Here is a 24,943-nt window from a genome sequence, read left to right as displayed (position 1 = left end):
TATGAGCGTGTGTGTGTGTGTGACAGCAGCTGCATGTTGTTTGGAATCTGACTTCAGCCATGCGTCACTTGTCATTTGCGGCCCAAAATAGCCCAAAGGCAGCGCGACGCGAGGCTGCCAGCGTCCCGGCGGTGACTGGGCACAACGTTCCCCTTTTCTCTCGTCTGTGTCGATTGCCAAACAAAAAGCTGTCGCAAGATGAGTCGCCCCGGTGAGTCTGTTTACCATTTTTTAGGATGAGGGAACTTGATTTTTAATGTATATTGAGGACTTAGTTTGAGCTTCCTTTGGTGTCGTTGACGCAACCATGTGGAGTCACTTGTCGGATACAAGGTTCATTTGGATTTATTGTTCCAGAGCCATAAATTACAATTAAACTTATTGGAAAAAAAATAATAATAATAATAATAATTTTATATTTTCTCACAATGGCGTTGATAAGAAATAGGAGACACCTCACTTTGAGGAAACAGACTTTAGCTCGCACAGGCGAATGAAATGAAGTGTGCTTTCTTCAAGCTGTTTGTCACTCAAAGTTGACGTTTACTGTAAAATTTACAAATAAAACAAAAGAGAACCAAATCTAGCATATTTTAAACATCAGTATGCTCGAACCAAACACATAATTTAACTATAGTCTGTTAGCTTAATGCTAGCATCAAATGTGAAATGCCATAGAGGGTTAACGGAAATTAGCATCGATGTTATAATAACTGTAATCTTTAAAATATAATTGTGTGAGTTTCTTCCTTTGTATTAAATGATTTGGTATTAAAGTTGATGACCTGGACTGCGCACTTAACAATTATTTGTGGCAGCATTCTGTTAACTGAGGCTACTAAAAAAACGTTAGTCTCATAAGATTAAAGAGGAAGTCAGCTTTAAACATTTCTTGACAATAATATGTTATATGTGACCTCACTATTTTAAACATGACATTCTGATTAATATTACATGTGTGGAATTTGTGTTATACAGCAAAATCCAGCCGTTTTTATCCATCTCAGGGGGCGGCCATTTTGTCACTTGCTGTCGATTGAAGATGACATCACAGTTGCCCAGAGCAACTGTGACTGGGCAACTGTGATGTCATTTTCACTTGACAGCAAGTGACAAAATGGCCGCCTTCTAATATTGACACTTTTTTTCCCCCCACTTTTCTCCCAATAAAATGGAACTTTATTTAATTTTCTCTTTTCAGGCGAATGACTTGGTGCAACTGTGACTTTCTTCTTTCTTTATTGATTGACTCGGCTGTTGAGAATGGTGCGCAACGTGGACGACCTTGACTTCTGCCTGCCGTCGCACCCGCAGGCCATCCTGGAGGGCCTGCGCTCCCTGTGCTCTCAGCCCAAGATGGTGGACGTGACGCTGAGCGCCGGCGGCCGCGACTTCCCGTGCCACCGCGGCGTCCTGGCCCTCTGCAGCGCCTACTTCGGCTGCATGTTCTCGGGCGACTTCGCCGAGAGCATCGCCGCCCGCGTGGAGCTCCACGAAGTGGACCCGGATATCCTGAGCTGCCTGCTGGACTTCGCCTACACAGGCAAGTTGACCATCAACCAAAGCAACGTGGAGGGCCTGATCCGCACCTCCAGCCAGCTGCAGTTCCAGACGGTCCGCGCCGTGTGCACGCGCTACCTCCAGCACCAGATCGACGCCACCAACTGCCTGGGCATCCTGGAGTTTGGCGAGATTCACGGTTGCCCTGAGGTGGTGGCCAAGGCGCGGGCCTTCCTCTTAGAGAACTTTGAGGCTGTCCAGCTGAGCGAGGAGTTCCTACTCCAGGAGAAGGACCGTCTGGTTTCCTGCCTGAGCCACGAAGGCCTGCAGATCCGATGCGAGCGCGCCCGCGTGGAGGCCGTGCTCAGGTGGGTCGGGCATGAGCGGGAGGCTCGTTTGGGCCACATGCCGGAACTGCTGGGGCTGTGCAGACTGGAGCTGCTTGACGCAGACTACCTGAGGGGGACGCTGATGCAGAATGCTCTGGTGCAGGCCTCAGACGGCTGCAGGGAGGCCGTGGAGAAGGTCCACATGGAGGTTCGGACATATCTTGGTGGCTAGCATTGTGACCAAATGGCCATTGAAATATTAACAATGCTAATATGTAGCCACCTAGCCTTGTAATTTTTTTTTCTTTTTTTTTTTACACAAATTTGCTATCATCACATTTTCACTCAATTTTGACAGTATATTTTCATGTGCTATCGTCAAAATGCTAAGTTACTAGCTTATATTAGCATTGGTAATGTAAGGTAGTAACTTAGCATTTTGTATAGCACATAATTGCTAACGATTTCTTTTTAGCTACGATGCTAGCTGCCTACATGTTAACATTAATGATTTTACAAGTAATTTTTTCACATTTTATAGTCGCAATGCTAGGTGGCTACATTTTTAGTATCGCTAACATCACACACAACTATTAACAATGCTAATATGTAGCCACCTAGCATTGTAATTTTTCTTTTTTTTCTTTCTTTTTTTTTACAAAGAATACTATCATCACACGAAGGCTTATTTTAACAGTAATATTCACTAAAGTTTTTTTTTTTTGTTAAAATACTAGCAATATTTTAAAACATTTTTTTTTTCAAATTTTGTTAATTTCATAGTCATGATACTTGGTGGCATTGCTATTGTCACATTTTTTTAAATGTTTTTATTGTTCACATTTCAACAGGATTTTCTTTAGGTTTTCTAGTTATTATGCAAATGAGCAGTGATAATATTTCAACCCTTTTTTGGGTGGGTATTTTATCGTCACAATGCTCAGTGGCTAAATATTAGCATTGCTAATTTCACTTGACTGTCTTAGCTACATGCATGTTTTTGAACATTTTTTTTTTTTTGGTCAGAAAATGCGCTTGGCCCCAGAGTGCTCGGGCCGAGAGGACGGTCACAGTCCGCAGCCCAACCTGCAGGAAGTGCTTTTCGTCATGGGGGGTCGCTCCCTGGATGACGACTCTGACGACGAGTCGGATGACGAGGACGACGAGCGATTGAGAGCGAGAGAGCACAGAGCTCAGGCTCAGCCCAGGAACTGCGCTTTCTACAACACCAAGACAAGTACATAAACTCCTCCAGGAATAAAATTAACTCCTAAAGTTTTGTTCAAATTTCACTTCGCGTGCATATACATTTGCCCAACATATTTGTCCATGTTTGTCGTCTTTCCAGAACAGTGGCACGAGCTGCCAAATTTCCCCAACCCCAACAAATGGGGCTTCTCTATGGTGTCCCTGAATAATGACGTCTACGTCACAGGTGAGCGTCCGTCCGTTTGGCTGCCATTTTATCGCTCAAACAAAATGTCTGCCTGCAGGAGGCTCGCGGGGCTCCAACACCAACACCTGGTCCACCACGGAGACATGGAAGTACATCACCAAGGAGGGGCGCTGGGTTACGGTGGCGCCCATGCTCCGACCTCGCACCAATCACTCATCAGCCACGCTCAACGGAGAGATTTACGTCGTCGGAGGTGAGTGAAAAAATCTACAGAAAACTTCTCGTCTGATTGTGGAGCTATTTTTTGAGTGTCCCAATACTTTTGGCATTTTTTTTCAACTTCCTGTGGGCCTTCCAATACTTTTGTCCAACTTTTTTTTTGTGCCTAAATATTTTTGCACACATTTCCAATTTGCAGTGTGTGTCCCTGTACTTTTGCCAACATATTTTCAACTTCTTCTGTGCATCCCAATACTTTTGTCCAATTTTTTTCAACTTTCTTCTTCTGTATGTATTTTTGCTAATATTTTCAAGTTCTTGTAGGTGTTCCAATACTTTTGCCAACATATTTTTGACTTGATGTGGACTTTACAAACGCTTTTTCCTCTTTGTGTCCAAATACAGTATTTTTTTTTTTTTGCTAATAATTTCAAGTTCTTGAGGGTGTCCCAATATTTTTGTCAACATATTTTCAACTTCCCATGGGCATCCTAATACTTTTTCCAATTTTTTTTTTTTTCAATTTTCTCTCTGTCCCATTACTTTTGTCCAATCAAAGGTTATTTTAGTTAACTAAGACTAACGAAAAAACTAAAACTAAAATTCAAAAAATTTCGTTAACAAAATAAAATAAAAACAAAGATGCTTTTTTAAAAAACTAACTGAAACTACATTTTATGTTTACAAAACTAACTATAATTAAAAAATTATTTATTTTAAATGTAATTTTAATTAGATGTATTTTGATATTACACAGAATAAGCACATTTAAAGTGTGTCACACAGAAGTGACGTCATCTAGCAGCAACCAATAGAAAAGCACCTTCAGATGACAACGCTCCCATGGTGTTTTTTGTTTTGTTTTTGTTTTTTAATATTGCGCACAACTAATATACATTTTTTTTTAAACTAAAACTAATCCCGAAACTAACTAAAATTAAAGTAAAACTAAGCATTTATTAAACAACTAAAACTAACAGAACCACCCTGGAAAACTAATTAAAACTAACTAAATATAAAAAATATATAAACCTCAAAACTACATTCCAAACCGATAATAGCCCTGGTCCAATCATGATCTTTCAGGCACGACGTTGACCCGCGTGGAGGTGGAGCGTTACGACCCGTACCACGACACCTGGACCTCCACGTGCCCCGCCGTCAAGTACGTGACCAACTTCACGTGCACGGCGTGCCGGGGGAAGCTCTACGTCATCGGCTCCTGTGCCGTCAAGTACAACGCCTTGACCATGCAGTGCTACAACCCCGTCATAGGTGAGGAAGCCCCCATCACATACTGTGAATTGCATGCTAAGTGCAGTGTGAAAAGGCATTTAATCTTACAAAACTACGCATTGCTGACACTTTTGACCGTTTGTGGTTGATGTTTTTTTTTTTGTCCCAGACAGTTGGATGAGTATCTGCTCGCCATTCATCCCCAAGTACCTGTCATCTCCTCGCTCGGTGTGCATGGAGGGAAACATCTACCTGCTTGCCGACAACACCAAGAAAGTCTACTCGTATGACCCCGATGCCAACATGTGGCAGAAGGTGTTTTTTATTTTTTTATTTTTATTTTTATTTTTTTAAGTGAGAGCTCATAATCAATTAAACATCTCATCGTCGCTTTTTTTTTGTGCACGTGCATGTGAATCCATGTGAATTTGTACTCATTAGTTCTCCTAAAACTTAATAAAAAAAATCCCATTAACCTTCACCTTAACCAAATACTTCAGAGTCTCGGCAGAGTCGTGAAGTTCAGAAGGTCAGAGGAAAGACCAGAGGAAAGATCAAAGGAAGTAAAGCTGAATCAAAGTGAAATCCAGCACCGACTAAACACAACCTGCCACCCACGTGGTTACAAAACCAGAATCTTACACCAGAAATTAGGGACATCCAAAGAGACCAGAGGAAAAACTAAAGGAAAGAGTGAAGGATAGATGAAGCATAGTGGTGAAGGTGGAGAAGGTGCCATCTCATGAACAACCTCGCTATATTACGCATACATTATGTATTCAAGTAGCAGTTGTTTGAAGATTTGTTTTTATTGTATGCTAATTTTAGTTAGCCTATCTATGGTGTTGCACATTGAATGTTATCATTAAGCTAGTGGACAATCCTCAAAAACTGGTTCACTAATGCCTTTTAAAGGGATATTTGACTCATTGAACAATTCTCGGCAGTAAAAAGTTATTTTGTCTACAATTAATGTGGTAATTTCATTATTATTCATGTACAATTAGTACCTTTAAAAAGTAATTTTTCTACCTCCTGTCGACTGACAATGACATCACCTGTGCTCAGGAAGTAGGTAACGACCACTCATGGCTCACCTGTTTTCTGGGTTTGGTCAGTAAGCTGAGCCATGATTGGTCGCTACCCACTTCCTCAGCACAGGTGATGTCATCATCAGTCGCCAGCAAGTAGAAAAATGACTTTTTAAAGGTATTAATTGTACGTGAAAATAATTCATTATAGTGAAAATATGAACTTTTTACTGCTGAAAATGGCTCATTGAGTCAAGTATCCCTTTAAAGGACGGTATCATCATATCCTCTTCATTCGCAGATCCAACTGCTCCACATGCTGCACGAGAACGGCGGCCTGGTGTCGCTCGACGGGAGGTTATACGTGACGGGCGGCCACTGGAAGGGCATGGAGGGCGACTACGGCGTGGAGGTGGAGGTGTACAGCCGGGCCTCCGACACCTGGGAGGTGGAGGGCTTCCTGCCCAGACTCTGGTTCTACAGCGGGGTCTCCACCATCTTCCTGGACCCCGCCCACTGGCCCCGCGTCTTCCCCGACGACGCCACGTAGGTGACGTCTCGTCAACGATGGATGGAGTGAGAGCGTTGCGCTTGTTTGTTTATATGCCTTGACTTACGAATGCGGCAATTTAACGAGTTTTTTCACGTGACGAGCAGTCGCTTGATCCATTTTTTTTGCTTTGTGCTGCAAGCAAAAATGGGAGAAGCCGCCGCTCGGAGCAATACGAGATACTGTGATGCCCTCGCAATGCACTTTTAGCTATTTACTGAACTGTAACCAAAAAAAAAAAAAATGCCGTGTTTTTCTGGCAACTTCAACCGACAATCGTAAGTCAATGTACCACCGTATATTGTTTTTAAAATGTTAGGCCGAACCTTTGGTACTGCTTTATAAATGACCATACACATTTATACTTCAAGAATAAAGTTGTACTGTAATTGTACAACAGTGAAGTGGTAGAGGTGCTAAAATGACAAAAAGTCACTATTTTACAGGAAATTGTGTTTGCTTTTCGGAAGTGACATTTTCCCAAAAAAAAGTCATAATTATGATAAGTATCAATGTTACAAAAAAAAGTCATATTTTTAGGATGGAGATCAGTTTTTTTTTTATGGAAGAAATAAGTTATATTCTTATAAAAATGCTTTCTGAAGAGTCACAGCCTTACATGGTCTTTTTTTTTTTTTTTTCTTTCTTTTTTTTTTTACCATGTAAAAAAAAGTCACACAACTTATAACGGTCAACAGTGTTGTTTTTTTTTAGATTTTTTAAAAAAAATCAGAAACAAGTCATAAAATCAAGGTTTTTTTTTTTTTATCTAAAAAATGTTAACTTTTTTTCCTAGTACCATTTTCATGAAAAAGTGATGAAAAAGTTTTCTGTGAAAAATGTTTAAAATCTTACGAGAACAAAGTTTTAAGAGAATACTGTACCTCTTAATTCTCATAAACTTTTATTTTAATTCTAAAAACATGCGTTTCCCCCCCAATACATATTATTCCTGCAAGATTGCTTGTGTTTTGAAATTTTTGATTTTTTAAAGATTAAAATTGATTGATGTTATATATCCATAGCTTGATCCTTATAAAGATAGTATTTATTCTGCTAAAAAAAAAAAAAAAAAAAAAAAAAAAAAAGGCTTCAAAATTTCTTTTTTCCTATTTAAAGAAAGAGAAGAAATAAAATAGAGGACTTCCTTTAAGATTCTGATGTAATATTTTTTTTTTACAACCTTATTCTTTGGAGAAAACAACAACAAAAACGCTTTGTGACAAACTACATGTTCATTCTCTTATGACTGTGATTTTATTCCGGTTATGTATTTATGCTTTCATTTTTCAGAGTGTCTCTCATCATCTTTGGTCATTTTTATGCTTTTTGATTGAGAAATAAAATCATAAAATGGTATCTTGTTGTACTGTGATCATTAACCCTTGAGGAATCCAGTCAAAGCAGAAAACTGCCACGGCAAGAGTCAAACAACAACAACTCAGTTTCCCTGGCAACGACCCCCACCCAGGACTTGTGTGTGGTCGCCATGGCAACCACACGACCTGGCCAGTGGTCGTACTGACGCCAAAATCTCTGCTGCTGACTAAAAAGTTTGACAAGCAACTTTTTTCCTACTTCATTTTGAGTACTTTTGAATCCGCATTTTCATTTGGAATGAGTTCCTCGCAGGAGGAGGAAGGCGCACTTTCATCTACACTAGACCTCGTCATTCAGGTTGTTTAAGTTGAATGTTTGCAAGCTTATTTAATTAATCGTTGGAGGTTTGAGCAAAATTGATTCATCGACGCTTATTAATGATGATGATTACAATGTTGCGCATGTTAAACGCATGTAGTGCCTCGTGATGTTGACCCCGTCAGGCAGTCTTTAACGTGGCGTATGTAATTAGTGTCTTTTCAATGTTGTATTTTTTTTAAAGCAACTTTACATTACTCGTTAAAACAACCACGTTAATTAAATATTTAGAAACTAAATACGTTTTAAAATAGTTTACCAGGTGTTGGCGGCAGCGGAAATCAGTTGAGACAACTTCCGGGGTTGGTTTCCGGGTTTAAACGGCATCGCAAATCATCTTTTACAAATGTTTGTATATAAGTCAGTTTTATATCTGTTTAATACAATAACCATGAACCTGAAAGATATTTGACTTTATATCGGGTTCACAACGTGGTTGTTGATCTGAAACATATTTGATATGTAAGTTGAGGGAGGGAAGGACAAGATAAAAAAAAAAAAAAAAAAAAAAAGGCGCTCCTAGCTATTTTGTCTTTTAATATTCTTTTTCTCGAGAGTTTTGTCTTTTAATTAAGTAATATTTAGGAGTCACGCTTAATAACCTGTTGCTACATTTTCTCTCAAGACAACGATAATTGACAAGTACACGGTTTCCAATATATGGATGTGTATTCTTGAATGACGCAAGAAATGCAGAAATCGCTCCACTTTAACCACATTGATTGATACTTTGTATGTTGATTCTAAAATATCAAATAAATGAATACTTTTGCATTGAACCACTAATAGTTACTAAAGAGTACATTTAAGAATTTTTACTATTAATCAGCCAAAATACATTTTAAAATACTTATTTTTTGTTATCAATGACTTCCAGAAGTTGGAGGAGTCTCTGCTTGACTTTGAGAGCCATGAACCAGACTCTGGAATGGCACCAGCACCGGTGTCAACCCGCATCCGCCGCATCATCACCCGGAACCTGGAAGAGTCACCTCACGGTTGGCAAAACAAAGAAAGAATCCAATAAGCATTTCGGGGGATTAGGGACTTGTGTATGATTTGCTTTGCTGGTGGCAGGTGAGACAACCAAAATGGAGGAGAACCTAACGGATGCAGTTTCTTTGACTCAGACAGGCTGCAAGGAGCACGACAAACAGTGCAGCATCACTAAGAAGGTAACAAGTGAAATATTTTAAACTTCACTCCTGAGAGATGGAAAATATATCACTTAAACGAGTCATTGAAAAACTGGTAATCTTTTGACAAATTTTTCCCCCCCACAAGAGCAAAATTCTTCGTTTGAAACTAAGTTGTGTAATTTTGAGTGATTTTGAAATTTAAACTTAAGCATATTCCGCAACTTTTTCAGAGTTCCGAAACTTTATAGACATTTTCTCAGAGTAACTCGGGCTGATTGTTGACTTCAGGGGTCATTTGCTCTACTACCTAGCCAGGGCAATTTGTGACTGTCGATAAAGGTGTTGCGGATGAGGAGGTCCATGAAGGCTCGCCTTGTGATGTCTACACTGCTAAGGACCGCCGTCTCCTGCATGTCTCCCTTCACCTCCTGCTAACATGGTGTAAAAAAAAATAAAAAATACCTGCCACACAAAGCCACCATTTGTGACAACACTGCGCTCATTCTCGGACCAGACTATAAAAGTCAGTTCATTAGTTTGACACTTATGTTTATGTTTACCTGAGGCGGATACATTTAAGTCTCAATTAGCAACCAGACGTCTTTCACTGTTTTCTACGTTTGGTCATGTTACTTTCACAAGCTGAGCTGTGATTGGTTACCTGAGCCCCTGTGATGTCATTTTCTGTCGACAGCAAGTTACAAAATGTGTTTTTAAAGGTACTAGTTGTACGTGAAAAATAATGAGTATCAAATTAATTCTAGACAAAATATTAACTTTTTATTGCTAGAATGGGCTAAATAAGTTAATTTTAGTGAAAAGACTAAAACTAAATATACATTTCTTATCAAAATTAACATTAATTTTACCAAACAAAATAATATAGGTATTCATCACTCTAGACTCCAGCCTCCGCTTTTCTGCAGTGGCCCTCAGTCTCCTCTTGGATAAAAACAAACAAACAACTGCTCTCATCTTTCCTATCCAGCGCTCTCAGCATGAGTCCAGCGTTGACATCCGCTCCAGCTGTGTTTAGGAATCTTCCAAGATAGCACGCTCCATTAATTCCCTTTATTAACCTCGGCTCGAGGAAAAAAAAAAAAATGGCGGCAGCGGGGTTGAACCTTTGCACGGCCGCCAGATGTGGCAGATGCGGCCCGAGAGGCTCGATCAGCTGCTCGCAAGAAGCGTCACGAAAACCCGAACCTCGGCCATCTCGGTTTGGCGCCGACACCAAAGGCTTCACGGGGGCCTCCGGAGCGAGCCTCCGCTTGCTCGCTGGCAGCCGCATCAAAGCGGCTCCTTCAAGTATTTATCAGAGGAGACAAAAGCGAGGAGGGGCACAAATCATACGTATCAAGGAAAGATAATTGAAAGCACGTTTTCAAAGGCGAAGAGGGCGGCGGACACGTGCGCATACGACCGGGGTGCGGCATCAAAGGCAACCATGGCAACCATATAGAGTCCCGAAATGACATCAAGGCTCGTTTGATAGATAAATAGTACGTATGTATGTAGCATTGACACACCCCAACAGCTTATTCCCTACCGTAACATTCAGAATCTTGCTTTTAAACCTTAAAGTGGGAGTCAACTTTAAACATTTCTTCACAATAATATGTTGTATGTGACCTCACTAGTCAAAACATGACATTCTGATTAATATTACCTTTGTGGAATATGAGTTATGAAGCAAAATCCAGCTGTTTTTATCCATCTCAGAGGAAGGCCGTTTTATCACTTGCTGTCGACTGAAGATGACATCACAAATGCTGAGGGCACAGGCAACGACCAATCACAGCTCACCTGTTTTCTGAAGCTAAGCTGTGATTGGTTGTTACCTGAGAACTGAGCAACTGTGATGTCATTTTCACCTGACAGTAAGTGGCAAAACTGCCATATTTGGCTGCTTAACTCATATTCCACTAACACAATATTAACCAGAATACCATATTTAGACCAGTGGGACATCTTATTGTCAAAAAATTTTTTTGGGGGGATTGACTTTCCCTTTACTGCTCTAACACCAAATAACCAATGTGGTGAATATCCACTTTTTAGATTCACCTCCTACCCACATCACATACAGTATTTAACCCAAACCCTAATGATCATGTACCAACTTCAACCACTTCTTGGATCATCCAAACGCAATAGAATTCTCTCTCCATGCAGATGGGTCATACGCTAAACATGCCATCGCCGGCAGACTCGGACCAGGACGTAGACCCGTCGCCGTGGCAACAGGTATTCCAGGAGCAAAGCTACAGGCGGAGGCTGCTGCTCTTCCAGGAGTCTCAGCAGAAACAGGCCCATCTGGTCCAGAGGCTGCAGAGCAAGGTGAGCTAAGACGTGACAGAGAAACGCTCATATGGAAAGCAGTCAGAAAATATATTCCGTATCCTTGATATCTATCTTAAGGTCCGTGTACACTCCTCAGTCTGACCTTGGTTTTTCTTTCAAGGTCCTCCAATACAAGGGCAGGTGTGGCCAGCTGGAAGGACAAGTCCTGGAGAAGACCTCCGACTTGGAAAAGATGCGACTGCTGGTATGTACTGGCAGGTCTGTCTTGTGTTCACGCAAAACCAACTGCTGCTTTTGTATGCGTGCGCGTAGCTGCAGGCCCACAAGGACTCGGCCCAACGTCAGGAACAAGAGCTCAACATCAGCATCCGGAGCAAGGTCGCTCAGCTGGAGGAGGAGCAGAGAAGGTGGGCGGAGCTAGTACTAGCTGAACCTAGCCTAACCTTTCACCGGTTCTCTAACCAGGTCTGCATTCCTAAACCTGAACCCCGAACCCTTATGCTCCACCCCAAACTAAATGCTGGGAATTTGGAAATATTCCACTTGAAGCTCACGACAGTTGTGTTAAATTCACAAACAAAACAAATGCTTCAAACCTCACTGAGGTCCTCAGCCATGTTTTTTTGTTGTTTGTTTACGGTTGCTTTGAGGTCTTTGAGCCCGTGAGCTCCAAATGGGATCCTTCCAAATTCCCAGTTGTCTTGAATGCAGCGCAATTCCACCGCAAACATCATTAGGTAATACAAAGCATCATCTGGCGTGTATGCACACAAGATAGCATCAGCGCATGTAACAGGATGCATGTGTATGTGACTCAAGCTAAGCTAACGCAGATGTGTCGTATTTCCAGATGTGGCAGCCTGATCCAAGTCAACTGTGTGCTGCGAGAACAGCTGGAGGAGGCCGACGCCCTCAACCAGGGCCTGGTCGAGAGCCTGCGGAAGGCCCGGCAGGATGCCGAGCTGTGCGATACGCGCCTGCGCCACCAGCAAGAGGTCAGCATGATATTAGTTCACATTTAGATTTCATTTTGTACTCCCTGTTCTTATAATGTCATAGCAATTAACATAATCCGAACCTTGTGCATATTTATGTAATGCATTTCAAGATGACAAGTCATTATAAGGACATTTAACCGTTTAAATGTCTACATAACTCCATAGTTTATTTTATTTAAAAAAAAAACAGGAAACACAAAAATGAATTGGAATTTAAATTTTTTTTTTTTTTAAATTGTAAAATCCATCCATCCATCCATCTTCTTCCGCTTATCCGGGGTCGGGTCGCGGGGGCAGCAGCTTCAGGAGGGAAACCCAGACTTCCCTCTCCCCAGCCACTTCAACCAGCTCCTCCGGCGGGATCCCGAGGCGTTCCCAGGCCAACCGAGAGACATAGTCTCTCCAGCGTGTCCTGGGTCGTCCCCGGGGTCTCCCGCCAGTGGGACATGCCCGGAACACCTCCCCAGGGAGGCGTCCAGGAGGCATCCGAACCAGATGCCCGAGCCACCTCAGCTGGCTCCTCTCAACGCGGAGGAGCAGCGGCTCGACTCTGAGTCCCTCCCGGATGACCGAGCTTCTCACCCTATCTCTAAGGGAGAGCCCGGACACCCTGCGGAGGAAACTCATTTCGGCCGCTTGTATCCGGGATCTCGTTCTTTCGGTCACGACCCACAGCTCGTGACCATAGGTGAGGGTTGGAACGTAGATCGACCGGTAAATCGAGAGCTTTGCCTTTTGGCTCAGCTCTTTCTTCACCACGACGGACCGATACAGAGTCCGCATCACTGCAGACGCTGCACCGATCCGCCTGTCGATCTCCCGCTCCATCCTACCCTCACTCGTGAACAAGACCCCAAGATACTTGAACTCCTCCACTTGGGGCAGGATCTCATCCCCGACCTGAAGACGACACTCCACCCTTTTCCGACTGAGGACCATGGTCTCAGATTTGGAGGTGCTGATCCTCATCCCAGCCGCTTCACACTCGGCTGCGAACCGCTCCAGTGAGAGCTGAAGGCCCCGGCCTGATGAAGCCAACAGCACCACATCATCTGCAAAGAGCAGAGATGCAATGTTGAGGCCACCAAACCGGAACCCCTCCACGCCTCGGCTGCGCCTAGAAATTCTGTCCATAAAAGTTATGAACAGAATCGGTGACAAAGGGCAACCTTGGCGGAGTCCAACCCTCACCGGAAACGAATCCGACTTACTGCCGGCAATGCGGACCAAACTGGCAACGGTCGTACAGGGACCGAACAGCCCGTATCAAGGGGTATGGCACCCCGTACTCCCGAAGCACCCCCCACAGAACTCCCCGAGGGACACGGTCGAACGCCTTCTCCAAATCCACAAAACACATGTGGACTGGTTGAGCGAACTCCCACGCACCCTCGAGGATCCTGCGGAGGGTGTAGAGCTGGTCCACTGTTCCACGGCCAGGACGAAAACCACACTGCTCCTCCTGAATCCGAGATTCGACCTCCCGACGGACCCTCCTCTCCAGCACCCCTGAATAGACCTTACCAGGAAGGCTGAGGAGTGTGATCCCTCTGTAGTTGGAACACACCCTCCGGTCCCCCTTCTTAAAAAGGGGGACCACCACCCCGGTCTGCCAATCCAGAGGCACTGTCCCCGATGTCCACGCGATGTTGTAGAGGCGTGTCAACCACGACAGCCCCACAACATCCAGAGTCTTTAGGAACTCCGGGCGGATCTCATCCACCCCCGGGGCCCTGCCACCGAGGAGCTTTCCAACCACCTCAGTGACTTCGACCCCAGAGATAGGAGAGCCCACCCCAGAGTCCCCAGACTCTGCTTCCTCAAGAGGAGACGTGTTGGTGGAATTGAGGAGGTCTTCGAAGTATTCCCCCCACCGCTTCACGACGTCCCGAGTCGAGGTCAGCAGCACCCCATTGCCACTATACACAGTGTTAACGGTGCACTGCTTTCCCCTCCTGAGACGCCGGATGGTGGACCAGAATTTCCTCGAAGCCGTCCGGAAGTCGTTTTCCATGGCCTCACCGAATTCCTCCCATGTCCGAGTTTTTGCCTCAGCAACCGCCGAAGCCGCTTTCCGCTTGGCCATCCGGTACCCGTCAGCTGCCTCCGGAGTCCGACAGGCCAAAAAGGCCCGATAGGACTCCTTCTTCAGCTTGACGGCATCTCTTACCGCTGGTGTCCACCAGCGGGTTCGAGGATTGCCGCCACGACAGGCACCGACCACCTTACGGCCACAGCTCCGATCAGCCGCCTCAACAATGTAAAATTAAATTGTAAAATGTAATTAATATTAAATTTTAAAATGTCAATGATTTAATAAGAATAAAAGAACTAAAATAATTTTATAATAAAATTTTATAAATATCCCATTTATACTTCAAAAACTAAAATAGGAAAAATATTTTTGCTTACATCCTTTTTTGTAAAAAAATGAAAATTGATTAAAAATATAACAGTAAAATTCAAGAAATTTGCATAGTAAAGTTGAAATAACATTTGAATTTTAAAACTAATTATTTGGGGTCTATTAAAAACTAAATAAAAAAATAAATCATTGTTATTTAATATGCAGTGTATATTTCAAAAGAATTGCTAAATGATATAATGCATATTTTATATGACTATTTCAAACTGAACAATATTTGCATTTTGGGAATTGTAACTTTTTGAAGATAAAACATACAATGAGATATAATTAGCTTGTTTTTTTTATTATTGTAATTAGTGTAAAAGAAAAACACTTTAGTACTAAAAATATAATAAAATTAATGTACTTTCCAAGCCAAATTTTAATCATTTATTATTCAACTACTTCACAGCATAAGACAGATTGTGTACTTAAAAGATCAGGTGCAGAGCACTCTTACAAAAAAAAAAAAAAAAAAAAAAAAAAAAAAAAGTTTAAAAAAAATGCTGCATGCTTTGAATGGAAAACAAGTCCATCTACCGGAATAATATGAAAATCAAAATTTGCAAACCAGTGTAGTACAAATTACAAAGTGTCTCCAGGATCTCTCAAGGGTTAACCTTAGTAATCTGATTTGTAGCCAACATTCACTCTCGCATTGTTTCTCCCGTTGTTTTTTCCTGTGAAAACATTCCAAGTGGCGAAGGGCGGGAGAAAGAGGCCCCCTTTGTTGCCGTAAACGTCGGATGTGTGTTTATTCAGGGAAATCCAATGACTTGTATATGTGCCAGCACGCTTCCAGGACAGCGTCTGTTTGGAATCACAATAACATAAGAGGTGCCATCTCTCGCTAACGTCTCTCCCTTCCACTTCAAACACACATATACACGCACCCCCTTCGCAGACGTCGTCTTGCCGCCTGAGTCGGGAGCAGGCTCGCGTCAGAAGCTTGTGGCGCCAGGCCACCTCCCTGAGGAACGCTTTCACACAACTCAGGACCTTTGCTGACAGGTGAGTGTGCAGTCAACAAAAAGCACACGCAATCGCTCATGAGCCCCTTTTACACGGAAAGCAGTTTTTACCATGTCGGTGTGCTGTGAGAAACACATTGATGCCTCGTCGGGTTTTGGGTAAAAGGCATCGGCAAATAAATAGCAGCGCTACCATTAACATCTCTGATACGCCTTCCAGGACGCTGTCTGACATGCGAGGCGAATGTGCCGCCATCAGCCAGCAGCTCCGTGTAGCCTGTTGCCATTTGGAGCCACAGGCCACGCAGGAGAGCGCCTCCAGTGGCGCGGAGGTGTCGGTGCTGGAGCGGCAGCTGAAGGACAAGCTCCGAGAGGCCATGCAGCTTCAGGGCTGCTGGGATGCCGAGAAAGTGGAACTCAACTCCAGGTACATTACAGGAAAGAGCCTGTTTTTCTAATATAAAACTTGACTGACTTGGAGATGAAATTTCTCAGACCTGAAGTCAGTTTCTTAGCCACTGTTAAAAATTGGGACCCTGCGTGGAAGCCAAACCTTCCTTTGAAACCCAAGGTCACAGTCACACATTCTGACAGCTGAATTTTTCAATTTTGTAACAACTGTTTGAAATTGTAACACTAATTGGAGGGTAAATTTGAAACCCTGGTTAGGAATCAACGGCGTCTTCATGGCTCAGTGGGTAGCACACTTGACTTTGGACAGAAGTGAGGATCAAATCTTGTTCATGAACATTTTACTCAATTTTGTAACTATTTGTAGTAACAAATATTTTTTTTATTGACATTCAGTTTCCCCCCATGTCTTATTCAGGATCATGGAGCTGACAAATGCAGTGAATCATCTCCGCAGCCAAAATACTGAGAAGGACGCCAGCCTGGACATGATGGTGAGACCTTGAGGAGGAGTTTATTAACTGAAGCCTTTTCGTAAGGCTTTGATCACTTTCCTTGTGTTGAGCCACTCCCGTCTGTGAAATGTCAGGCTTAAGTTTTCACTTTGTTTGATCTACGTGGTCTCCCGCTCAGGAGATGAGCTGGAGTGAGGACAAAGGAGAGATGGAAGTCTTCCAGGCCGAGATCCAAACCCTTCAGGAAGTACTCCGCGAGGTCCAACAGGTCAGATCAAAAAGTCTTGTACAAATTTCCATCGTCTAAAAATGTCCCCAATGGGTCGCCAGCTAGTGTCCAGTGAATGTGATAGCGGTGAAACTGGCGGTCTTCTTGACTGTTCTCCACGGAGGAACCTCACCCTCGTGACTGTGCAGGGTGCCCTCGACAAGCACCGGCAACAAACTCAGGTCTCACACCCTTTTCCTCATGCTATCTATCACAAATAGTTTTCCTTGACATGATACAAATGACACAAAATCTTGCAGGACCTCTGTGGTCGCCTGGAGGCCTCCGTGAAGGAAGCAGACATGCTGCGTAGTCAACTGCAGCAGAGTGACTCAGCCAGGACCGAACTGGAGGCGAGGATACGGGACGTGATGAAAGAAAGTCAAGAGGTCAAAAAGGCTTTGGAGGAAACAGTCCAGGAGAAGGACAGATACCGCTCTTCGCTGGACGTCATCTCCAGGTACTGCGTTCACCTTCACTACAAGACAAGTAGGTATGGGTCACCATTAGACAAACAACAAAAATTCGATTTTTTTTTTTTTTTTTTTTTTAAAAGCATTGCGATGGACGTTTTGAAGTAGGACTTGAACCTGAGACCTCTAAGTGGGAATCCCCATCTGGCAGACAAGTTTTTATTCAGAGGACCGTAAACTATTTTTCTATTCTTGTCGTCATTGTGTTCCCAGTGAGAAGTGTGGCATGGAGCAGCTTTTAGCAGGAGTGCGACAGGTGTGCGACTCCCAACGTGGGGAACTGGAAGCCCTGAAACGGGAGCACATAGACGTGGAGCTACAATTGGAACGGCTGCGCTCTGAGGTCCAGCAAGGGTGCGACATAAACACGATTATATATTTTTTTTTAATTCCACATATCAAATAATCTGTAAGCCTTTTATTTTAAAGAGTAATGTTGTATGATGAGTTTGAAATGTCATGAAAGTGTTTTGGGGAGCCTAGCAGGACTTGTGATCCAGCTTGGTCCCCCATGCATGGCAGCAGTTGGTGCGCCATCTTTCGAAGGCCAGATGGATTGTTCTTTTGAAGCTTTTTTTTTTTTCCTTTTGATGATGTAACTGTGTGAGACGTTTACGTTCCAGCGAGCGAAGCCTGGAGGAGCTGGAGGGGAAGCACTCGGACCTCCGGCGGGAGCTGGTGGTGGCGAGGGAGACGCTGAGCCGGTCGGGCCTGGAGAAGGAGGTTCTGGAGGAGGACAAGGCCAGCCTGGCTCTGGCTCTCACCAAGGTTCGACCTCCGCAACTGCGTCCGTCCGATCACAATGATGCATATTTAAGCCGGCCCCCCTGCAGGCGGAGTGTCGCGGTACGGCGCAGGAAGCGCTGGTGGCCAAGTTGCACCAGCAGGAAGCGGGGTTGAAGGACTCCCTGGCCAAGATGGTCGCCCTGAGTGAGGGCCTGGCAAAGGACAAGGTGGATCTCAACCGCCTGCTGCTGCAGGTTAGCATTTGTCCCTATGAAGAGAGGGTTGAAAGCCGCATTAACTCCAACGAAAAAAAACAAAAACACCCTTACTAAAATAAAACCCTCATTCAGAGATTTAAAAAAAAAAAGTTTGTCCATGTCAGACCATTCACAAACGTCACCTGACCCTAACCGTGTCCAGTCACGTCGCCCCCTGTGTTTCAGGCCGAAGCTGAGAAGTCGGAGCTTGGTGACCGCCGACGGGAGGCGGAAACGGAACGGGCGGTGGCCCGGGAAGAGGTGGCCCAGCTACAACGAGAAAAGGCGAGCGTTCTGGCGGAGAAGGAAGCCCTGCAGAGCTCACAGCATCACCTGGGGGAACTGCGGCGCAAGATGGAAGAGGACCTGGACCGACTGCAGAAGGAGAACGCTTGCAACCTGGAGAAGCATTCGCAGGTCAGGGACGTGATTGTAATACGTTGTACTCACCTTCTTTTAAATCAGCCCTTAAAGCCAGTTTCACTTGGCAACATGAAATTTGTCTATCATGACAAAAAAAAAAAAAAATCTCACGATGCCATGCCATAAAAGACATAGTAAGTCTACCATGTTGGATTAAAGCAGCCATTTTAAGGTCATTTTTGCCATTTCCACGGATCCTTCAAAGATAAACTTGTGTTTGAGATTTTGTCTGATTGATCTTTTTTTTTCTCACTACACATACTAGACTAATGGATGGCACGAAAATATTATATGCAGTATTATAGTTTTTGATTACATCACATATTGTTGGACAAAATTGGCAGAACATTTTGATGGCTCATTATAAAACAAGAAATTCTGATATAGAACTCCACAATTGAGAAAATTCAGCGCCTTCAAATTAACAACATAAAATTTGAGACTCACAAAAAAAAAAATAATTGGCTTTTTTCTTTTACAGGTGGAAGATGCAAATGTAAGCTCGCTAGTTGAAACATTCTGATTAGTATTACATTTGTGGAATATGAGTTATGCAGCAAAATCCAGCCATTTTTATGTAATATTAAACAGAATGTCATGTTTTGACTAGTGAGATCACATATATTATTGTCAAGAAATGTTTAAGGTTGACTTCCACTTTAAAAAGAAGGTAAAGATCTACATTTCTGGCTCAATAAATGACGCTACTGCAAAGACGAAGGCCAGTACATAACTTTCAGTATCATTACTGTCTCCTTAAAACTGATATTTTCTTAAGGCTGAAGTGCTATTAATAGTATTTTATGAGTCAGCAGGATAAAAGAATAGCGCACAAATGCGAGGAAGATAAATGGAGCGTCAGAATGCTTTTTTAAAGTTGAGAGTCATAAATTTGCACCGCCAAAGTCTTCTCATTCTTTGCCCGCTGAAGAATGACAAGAATCCTCTCCTGCTTTATTATCGCTCGAGCAGGACCTCCGCGTTTGAGCTCAGGTAGTTTTTAAAAAACCAAACAAATGGACAAATTCCATCCAAACACTTTGAGATAAGCGAGCTGTGAAAATAAATGTGTAAAAGCTTGGGTGTCATCCAGCCTGGGCCGGGAGACGTGGTGCGCTAATATTTAGTTTGACTTCAATTTAGCCTGGAAGGAAATCAAATTACGCTGATTGTTGCTTTTTTAAACCTTCCGCCGTGCTGGAAAAAATATAATAAACATGAGAGGGTGCTGAGGTCTGTTATATACTCAGCCATCATGTTATGCATTTTTTCTGTCTTCTTTTTCTCATGGATTTATACATACATCCCACCATAAAGGTTCCTGGACCTCTTCTCCCATTGAGGTCTTTTTTTTGGTCTTGGAACTAAATTTAGACAATAGTTCCCACAGTCCAAATACACAATAGTCCCCATGTGACGTTTCTGCAGCCACTGGCCCTTGTAAACCCCTTGGAACTACTGCACAACTTTTTATCTGTAGAATGCAAAAGTGGCATTTCCACTAAAGTAGGTAGGTATGTAGTGATATGTACAGTTATTTGTTACATTTTTTTGTGTATTCATATGCAGGTGAGCAGACAGGTGCAGAGTGCATGGGAGGAGCTTCGTGAAAGCAGGAGGCAGCTGGACGAGCAGGCGGCAGTTTTGGAGAAGGTCGCCGCAGACAGAGACGGTCTGGCCAAGGACAAAGCTGCCCTGGAGGTCCGACTCTGCTCTGCCGAGCGCAAAACCTGCGACCTTGCACAGGAGCTGCTGGCACGCAGGCAAATATCAAGTTTAATTTCATTGTATGCATTAAGTTCCAGGGTAAAAGTACGCTGCTAAGTGTCGAATGCAAGGGCCTGATTGCTTAATCATCTGTCCTATTTAATTAACTGATATTGGCTCCTTTGGAAAAAAAAAAAAAAAAAGACCAAAAAATGGGCTGCTTGTTTGTTTTTTTAAAAATTATTATTATTATTTATTTATTTATTTTTTAATATATATATAAATAAATTAATAATCAATTCCTGGATCGGCTGGAAACCAGTTCAGGGTGTAATTCGCCTACTGCCCGAAGCCAACTGGGATAGGCTCCAGCACCCCCCGCAACCCTTGTGAGGAAAAGCGGTTAAGAAAATGGATGGATGGATAACAATCAATTTTTTTTCTAACAAATGCCAAAATCAGCATTAGGGCCTATTGAATATGTCTGATTTGAACCTTCGAGTTCCATGTAGTAAAAATACATTTAAGTTTAGCAACATTAAATGAAGAAAATTAAGTCAAACATATTCCAGAGATGGAACCAAACCAAAAAGCTACACTTGTTTTGAATACTGTCATTATTGTAGTTTGCTCTTATAACAATAAAGAAAAAAAAATCTGGAAAAAAAAAACCCACTTTCATACCGCCCGGCCATAAGTCAGGCTTCTGACCGTGCTTTTCCTTCCAGAGCCGAAAAGCAGTCCCTGGAGACCAACGTGTTCCGAAGCCAGGATCTGGCCTCGTCCCTGGAAGGAGAGTGTAGCCGCATGGAGGCCGAGAGGCGCAGCTTGCTTTCAGTTAACGAAGCCTTAACGCGTGAGTAGACAAACCGCTGCACCCCCTACCCCACCTTCACCCATGTGCCAACCCCCTCTGTCCGTGGAGCCTTCCCACATGGGCCCACAAGACAACCATATTTTATCTACGAGCTCCGCAACAGCTGCACATGTATGGGGATGACTTTCCCAGCGCATCAATCCCATGTTGGTGTCAAAAACATGACAGTATAATGCAAAAGCCACCTTACATGTCCCGGATCATCTTTTTTAGTTCCAGTTGTATTTGATCTGCAGACTCTAAATTTAGTCAAAGTGGAAGTAAATCCTACTAAGGGGTTAATGCAGTTTTATTAGGGGGTTAATTCAGTTCCATGCTAGAAAAAAACAAGCAGCCATTTTAAGGTTTTGTTTTGAAGCAGCCATTTTAAGCTAGTTTTGGCTACTTTTAGGCACACTCATCCTAGAATACTTGTCTGATTACGACCACGAGCCACAATTTTGTGTAGGTGATATTGCTCGAGTGCGTTTGGATGCTGAGCGTGAGCTTGCTCAGGCTGCAAAGGAGCGCAGTGCCCTGGAAGAGAAGCTGGTCCAAGTGGAGAGCCTGAAGAACAGGGACAAACTTCACCGAGAGCAGCTGGAGGATGAAAGCAAGCAGAAGGTTTGACCATGATGGCAATGATGATGCGACGGTAGGATGATGATGATGATGATGATGGTGGTGGTGGTGGTCTACAGGAGCAGCAGCTAATAGAACTGACGAGGCAGCAGGAGCAGCTGCGCGCGCACAACCAGGACTTGGAAGAGCGCAGCACAGAGCAGCTGCAGAAGTTAAAGAAGGAGATGCTCCAAGCCCAGCAGGACTGGGAGAGAAGTATAATGAAGGCCCACAGCGAGAAACAGGAGGTAAGTAGGACGAAGGACAGAAATGTAGGTAGGTAGTTTAAGTAGAATGACATTCAGATAGGTATGGGATGTAGTTAGACCCTAAGTGTTAGCTTGTGTAGCATTTGAACCCAGGAGCTCTCACACCTTTAGCAAGAATCATACCCTTAGACCAGGGGTCTGCAACCTGAGGCTCTGGAGCCGCATCGCTCTTAAAGCCCTCTCTATGCCCCGCCCCTCACCTTTGGTGCAGTAGCACTAGACAGATATTTTATTATTACTCTAGCTTAAAATGGCTGTTTTGACAGTAAAAGTTGCTGACCTCTGCCCTAGACCAACAAATCACAGCCAAACTTTGATGGCCACACGTTATCACGTGGGGGGGAAGACACATTCAAAGGGGGCTCGTCCGGTATTTGATAGCCCCAGAGAAAGGAGTAAACCCCCATCACTTGTCAAATATGACACTGCATTTAAAACAGCAAATAGGAGGGCTCGTCCGGGATTTGAACCTAGGACCTCTCACACCCGAAGCGAGAATTATACCTCTAGACCAACGAACCAAACAGGTGCACCGCTCACTTTTGGATTCAAAGCAAAAAATTACATATTGAGACCAAATATGGAGCAATGCATCTCAATAGGTTAGGTAAGAGTTTTGACTGTCTGTCTTTGGTGATCAGGCTTTGTCCCAGAAGGAGACGGAAAAGGCATCCCTGTTGGAGAAGCTTGCCGTCCTCCAGAAGGACCTAAATTCTGTAACCAGTGATCTGGAGCTCACTCGGAGGGAAGCGCTCGCCGCGCAGGAGCACGACAAGGTCACCATCACCATCCTTCCATCCTAGAAGTTTCTTCACTCATTCTAACTGCACACGTTTTCTTGTTGTCGTTTTCCAGAAGGAAATGTCGGCCCTGCGGTGTGAGACGCGGCAGCTGCAAGCCGACTTTGAGGCGGCCGAGCAGAGTGGACGCGAGAAGCTATGTGAGCTGAGCCAACAGCAGCAGGCTGCCCAGCGCCAGGTGAGGAAGCTCTGTTTATAGCGGGTTTGATTAACCAACTAGCTAACTAGTGTTTCATTCCAAAGTCAAATGGACAATACACGGCCTGGCATGATTTTTTTTTGTTTTTTTTGGTTATTTGTAGGTGTGCCTGTGATTGTAATATTTTGAGTTAACCAGAAAACCGTCCTGTACCCCTAAAACAAAAGCGAGCTAGCGTCCACTCTGAGGGGACACATATACAAGGATGACAAGTCGCTGGGTCCTCTTAGCATAACTGAGCTCACAGTCAGCTCATATGGCCGAAAGGAGGCTCTCTGTGCCGTGATTTAGACACTCGCTTACCCGGGGGGAAAAAAAACTGATGTTTATCTTTGGGGGAAATTTGGCTTTCAGGAGAGCAGATCATCTTGGCTTCAATCTGTCAAATTGTAGCAAATGAGAGAAGACCCCCCCCCCCCCTCCTTTGCTAGACCACCACCATTGGTAAGGTTCCCACGGTTTTGTGAAATGCTTAAAACCAGTCCCATGCACAGTATTAAAGTAGATCTGATGCTATGTAGAGATGTTACGTGACAATTCACATTTTTAACATGCTATATAAATGAAGTCGAGCTGACTTTTCTGGTCTCTGACATGCTCCACAATGTTGTGTGTTTATGTTTATTTCTTGGGGAGCTACAACACTTATTTGTTACACATGCCTGAGTTTTTGCCGTTTCACTGCATTGATCCATGATAGTCCACTTTCCCCAATAGATTCTTACATGTGTCCGTTCCACAATGTTGTGTACATAAGTGTTTCTATCCCGAGGCGTTAAACCACATACTATATTTGTTCTGCCCACGCTGCTTTCATTTAATTTCATCCCGCTTTTAAAAGGAGTCCCTCTTTTGTAGTGGAATTTGATATGTGGTCGCTCCACAGTGTTGTATTCATCCATTTACGTTTTGTGGACCTAAGGCACTTAATTGTTCTGCCCAGTCTGCCTCCTTTCTTGTCGTTCTCCCCAAATATCCTTTTCTTTTACTCTACTTTAACAAGGTCACTCCACAATCTTGTGTGAATCAATTTTTGTGTTCCAAAGTGATAACAGTCCTTTTCCCCCCTAGTATATTGTGTGCCACAGTGTTGTGTACATCCATGGTTTTTGTCTAAAGAGATGCACTACTTATTTATTCAGGCCAGTCTGTCTAATTATTTTAGGTTTGTCAGCACAGTATTTATCATTGATGGCCATTTTCTTCAGTAGTTTTTGAAATGTGTTCGCTCCACAATGTTGTGTTTGTCCATTTTTACGTTCCCAAGAAATATGCTTATTTGGTCAGCCTGATCTGCCTCAGTTCTTGTCGTTTGTCTGTATTTCGCCCCAATAGTCCTTTGCCCCCAGTTGAATCTAACATTTGGTCACACCACAATGTTGTCTTTGTCCATGTGTTATGTGCTATTTAATTCTCTACAAAACTTTTTTTTTTTAACTCTACATTGGATCCTACCTCAAATGAAAAGCCTTGATTTCAACTGAAAACTCGTTTTGTCAATCTACTCGCATATCATAACATAATGACCACAAAAAAACGTGTTGTTTGGTTACCAAATCCACACACAAGAAAAAAAAAAATATCCGTATTAACTAAACAATGGTCCTTCATTCATTTGATTTGATGTCATTTGTATATAAGTGACGGCAGGAGAAGCTGGACAGCATCATTATGAGTCGGGCTGGTGGGACAGCGGTGGG

At 43.3% G+C, this 24,943-nt stretch overlaps 2 protein-coding genes across 13 annotated transcripts in view; both read left to right on the top strand.

The window, feature by feature from the left end:
• The first annotated feature begins 77 nt into the window (after window positions 1–77).
• On the top strand, window positions 78–7,620 carry klhl30 (kelch-like family member 30). 4 transcript variants are annotated; one of them, XM_077534095.1, is made up of 8 exons: window positions 78–211; window positions 1,315–2,037; window positions 2,856–3,066; window positions 3,178–3,264; window positions 3,323–3,478; window positions 4,531–4,719; window positions 4,850–4,995; window positions 6,013–7,620. In XM_077534095.1, exons 2-8 carry the CDS (start codon window positions 1,357–1,359, stop codon window positions 6,259–6,261), a joined length of 1,719 nt encoding a protein of 572 aa, XP_077390221.1. In that variant the 5' UTR covers window positions 78–211; window positions 1,315–1,356; the 3' UTR covers window positions 6,262–7,620. The 4 variants fall into 4 exon arrangements, with proteins under 4 accessions (XP_077390221.1, XP_077390218.1, XP_077390220.1 ...); XM_077534092.1 differs by having other exon boundaries at window positions 1,202–2,037; XM_077534094.1 differs by lacking the exon at window positions 78–211 and adding an exon at window positions 283–333 and having other exon boundaries at window positions 1,202–2,037.
• A 144-nt stretch (window positions 7,621–7,764) lies between these two features.
• sned1 (sushi, nidogen and EGF-like domains 1) overlaps window positions 7,765–24,943 on the top strand; it is a 57,627-nt gene continuing 40,448 nt past the window's right edge. For 3 of the 9 annotated variants that reach the window (XM_077534070.1, XM_077534071.1, XM_077534069.1), the window contains exons 1-24: window positions 7,765–7,938; window positions 8,837–8,957; window positions 9,037–9,134; window positions 11,274–11,438; window positions 11,563–11,646; window positions 11,715–11,809; window positions 12,253–12,397; window positions 15,712–15,818; window positions 15,999–16,205; window positions 16,448–16,501; window positions 16,608–16,683; window positions 16,823–16,912; window positions 16,975–17,094; window positions 17,173–17,372; window positions 17,599–17,739; window positions 18,009–18,153; window positions 18,219–18,365; window positions 18,555–18,785; window positions 20,361–20,554; window positions 21,227–21,354; window positions 21,824–21,978; window positions 22,056–22,223; window positions 22,886–23,020; window positions 23,100–23,222. In XM_077534070.1, coding sequence (XP_077390196.1) covers window positions 7,879–7,938; window positions 8,837–8,957; window positions 9,037–9,134; window positions 11,274–11,438; window positions 11,563–11,646; window positions 11,715–11,809; window positions 12,253–12,397; window positions 15,712–15,818; window positions 15,999–16,205; window positions 16,448–16,501; window positions 16,608–16,683; window positions 16,823–16,912; window positions 16,975–17,094; window positions 17,173–17,372; window positions 17,599–17,739; window positions 18,009–18,153; window positions 18,219–18,365; window positions 18,555–18,785; window positions 20,361–20,554; window positions 21,227–21,354; window positions 21,824–21,978; window positions 22,056–22,223; window positions 22,886–23,020; window positions 23,100–23,222 — 3,189 coding nt within the window. In that variant the 5' untranslated portion in view covers window positions 7,765–7,878. Of the gene's footprint in view, window positions 7,939–8,144; window positions 8,422–8,836; window positions 8,958–9,036; window positions 9,135–10,559; window positions 10,601–11,123; window positions 11,141–11,273; window positions 11,439–11,562; window positions 11,647–11,714; window positions 11,810–12,252; window positions 12,398–15,711; window positions 15,819–15,998; window positions 16,206–16,447; window positions 16,502–16,607; window positions 16,684–16,822; window positions 16,913–16,974; window positions 17,095–17,172; window positions 17,373–17,598; window positions 17,740–18,008; window positions 18,154–18,218; window positions 18,366–18,554; window positions 18,786–20,360; window positions 20,555–21,226; window positions 21,355–21,823; window positions 21,979–22,055; window positions 22,224–22,885; window positions 23,021–23,099; window positions 23,223–24,943 lie in introns of those variants that run through there. The other 6 variants (XM_077534076.1, XM_077534074.1, XM_077534075.1 and 3 more) reach the window with 6 other exon arrangements.

This window comes from Festucalex cinctus, chromosome 10 (assembly GCF_051991245.1).
Source record: "Festucalex cinctus isolate MCC-2025b chromosome 10, RoL_Fcin_1.0, whole genome shotgun sequence".
In the NCBI taxonomy this organism is placed as follows: Eukaryota; Metazoa; Chordata; class Actinopteri; order Syngnathiformes; family Syngnathidae; genus Festucalex; species Festucalex cinctus.
Note: the sequence above shows the minus strand (reverse complement) of the source record. Positions and strands in the feature narration are given on the sequence as shown.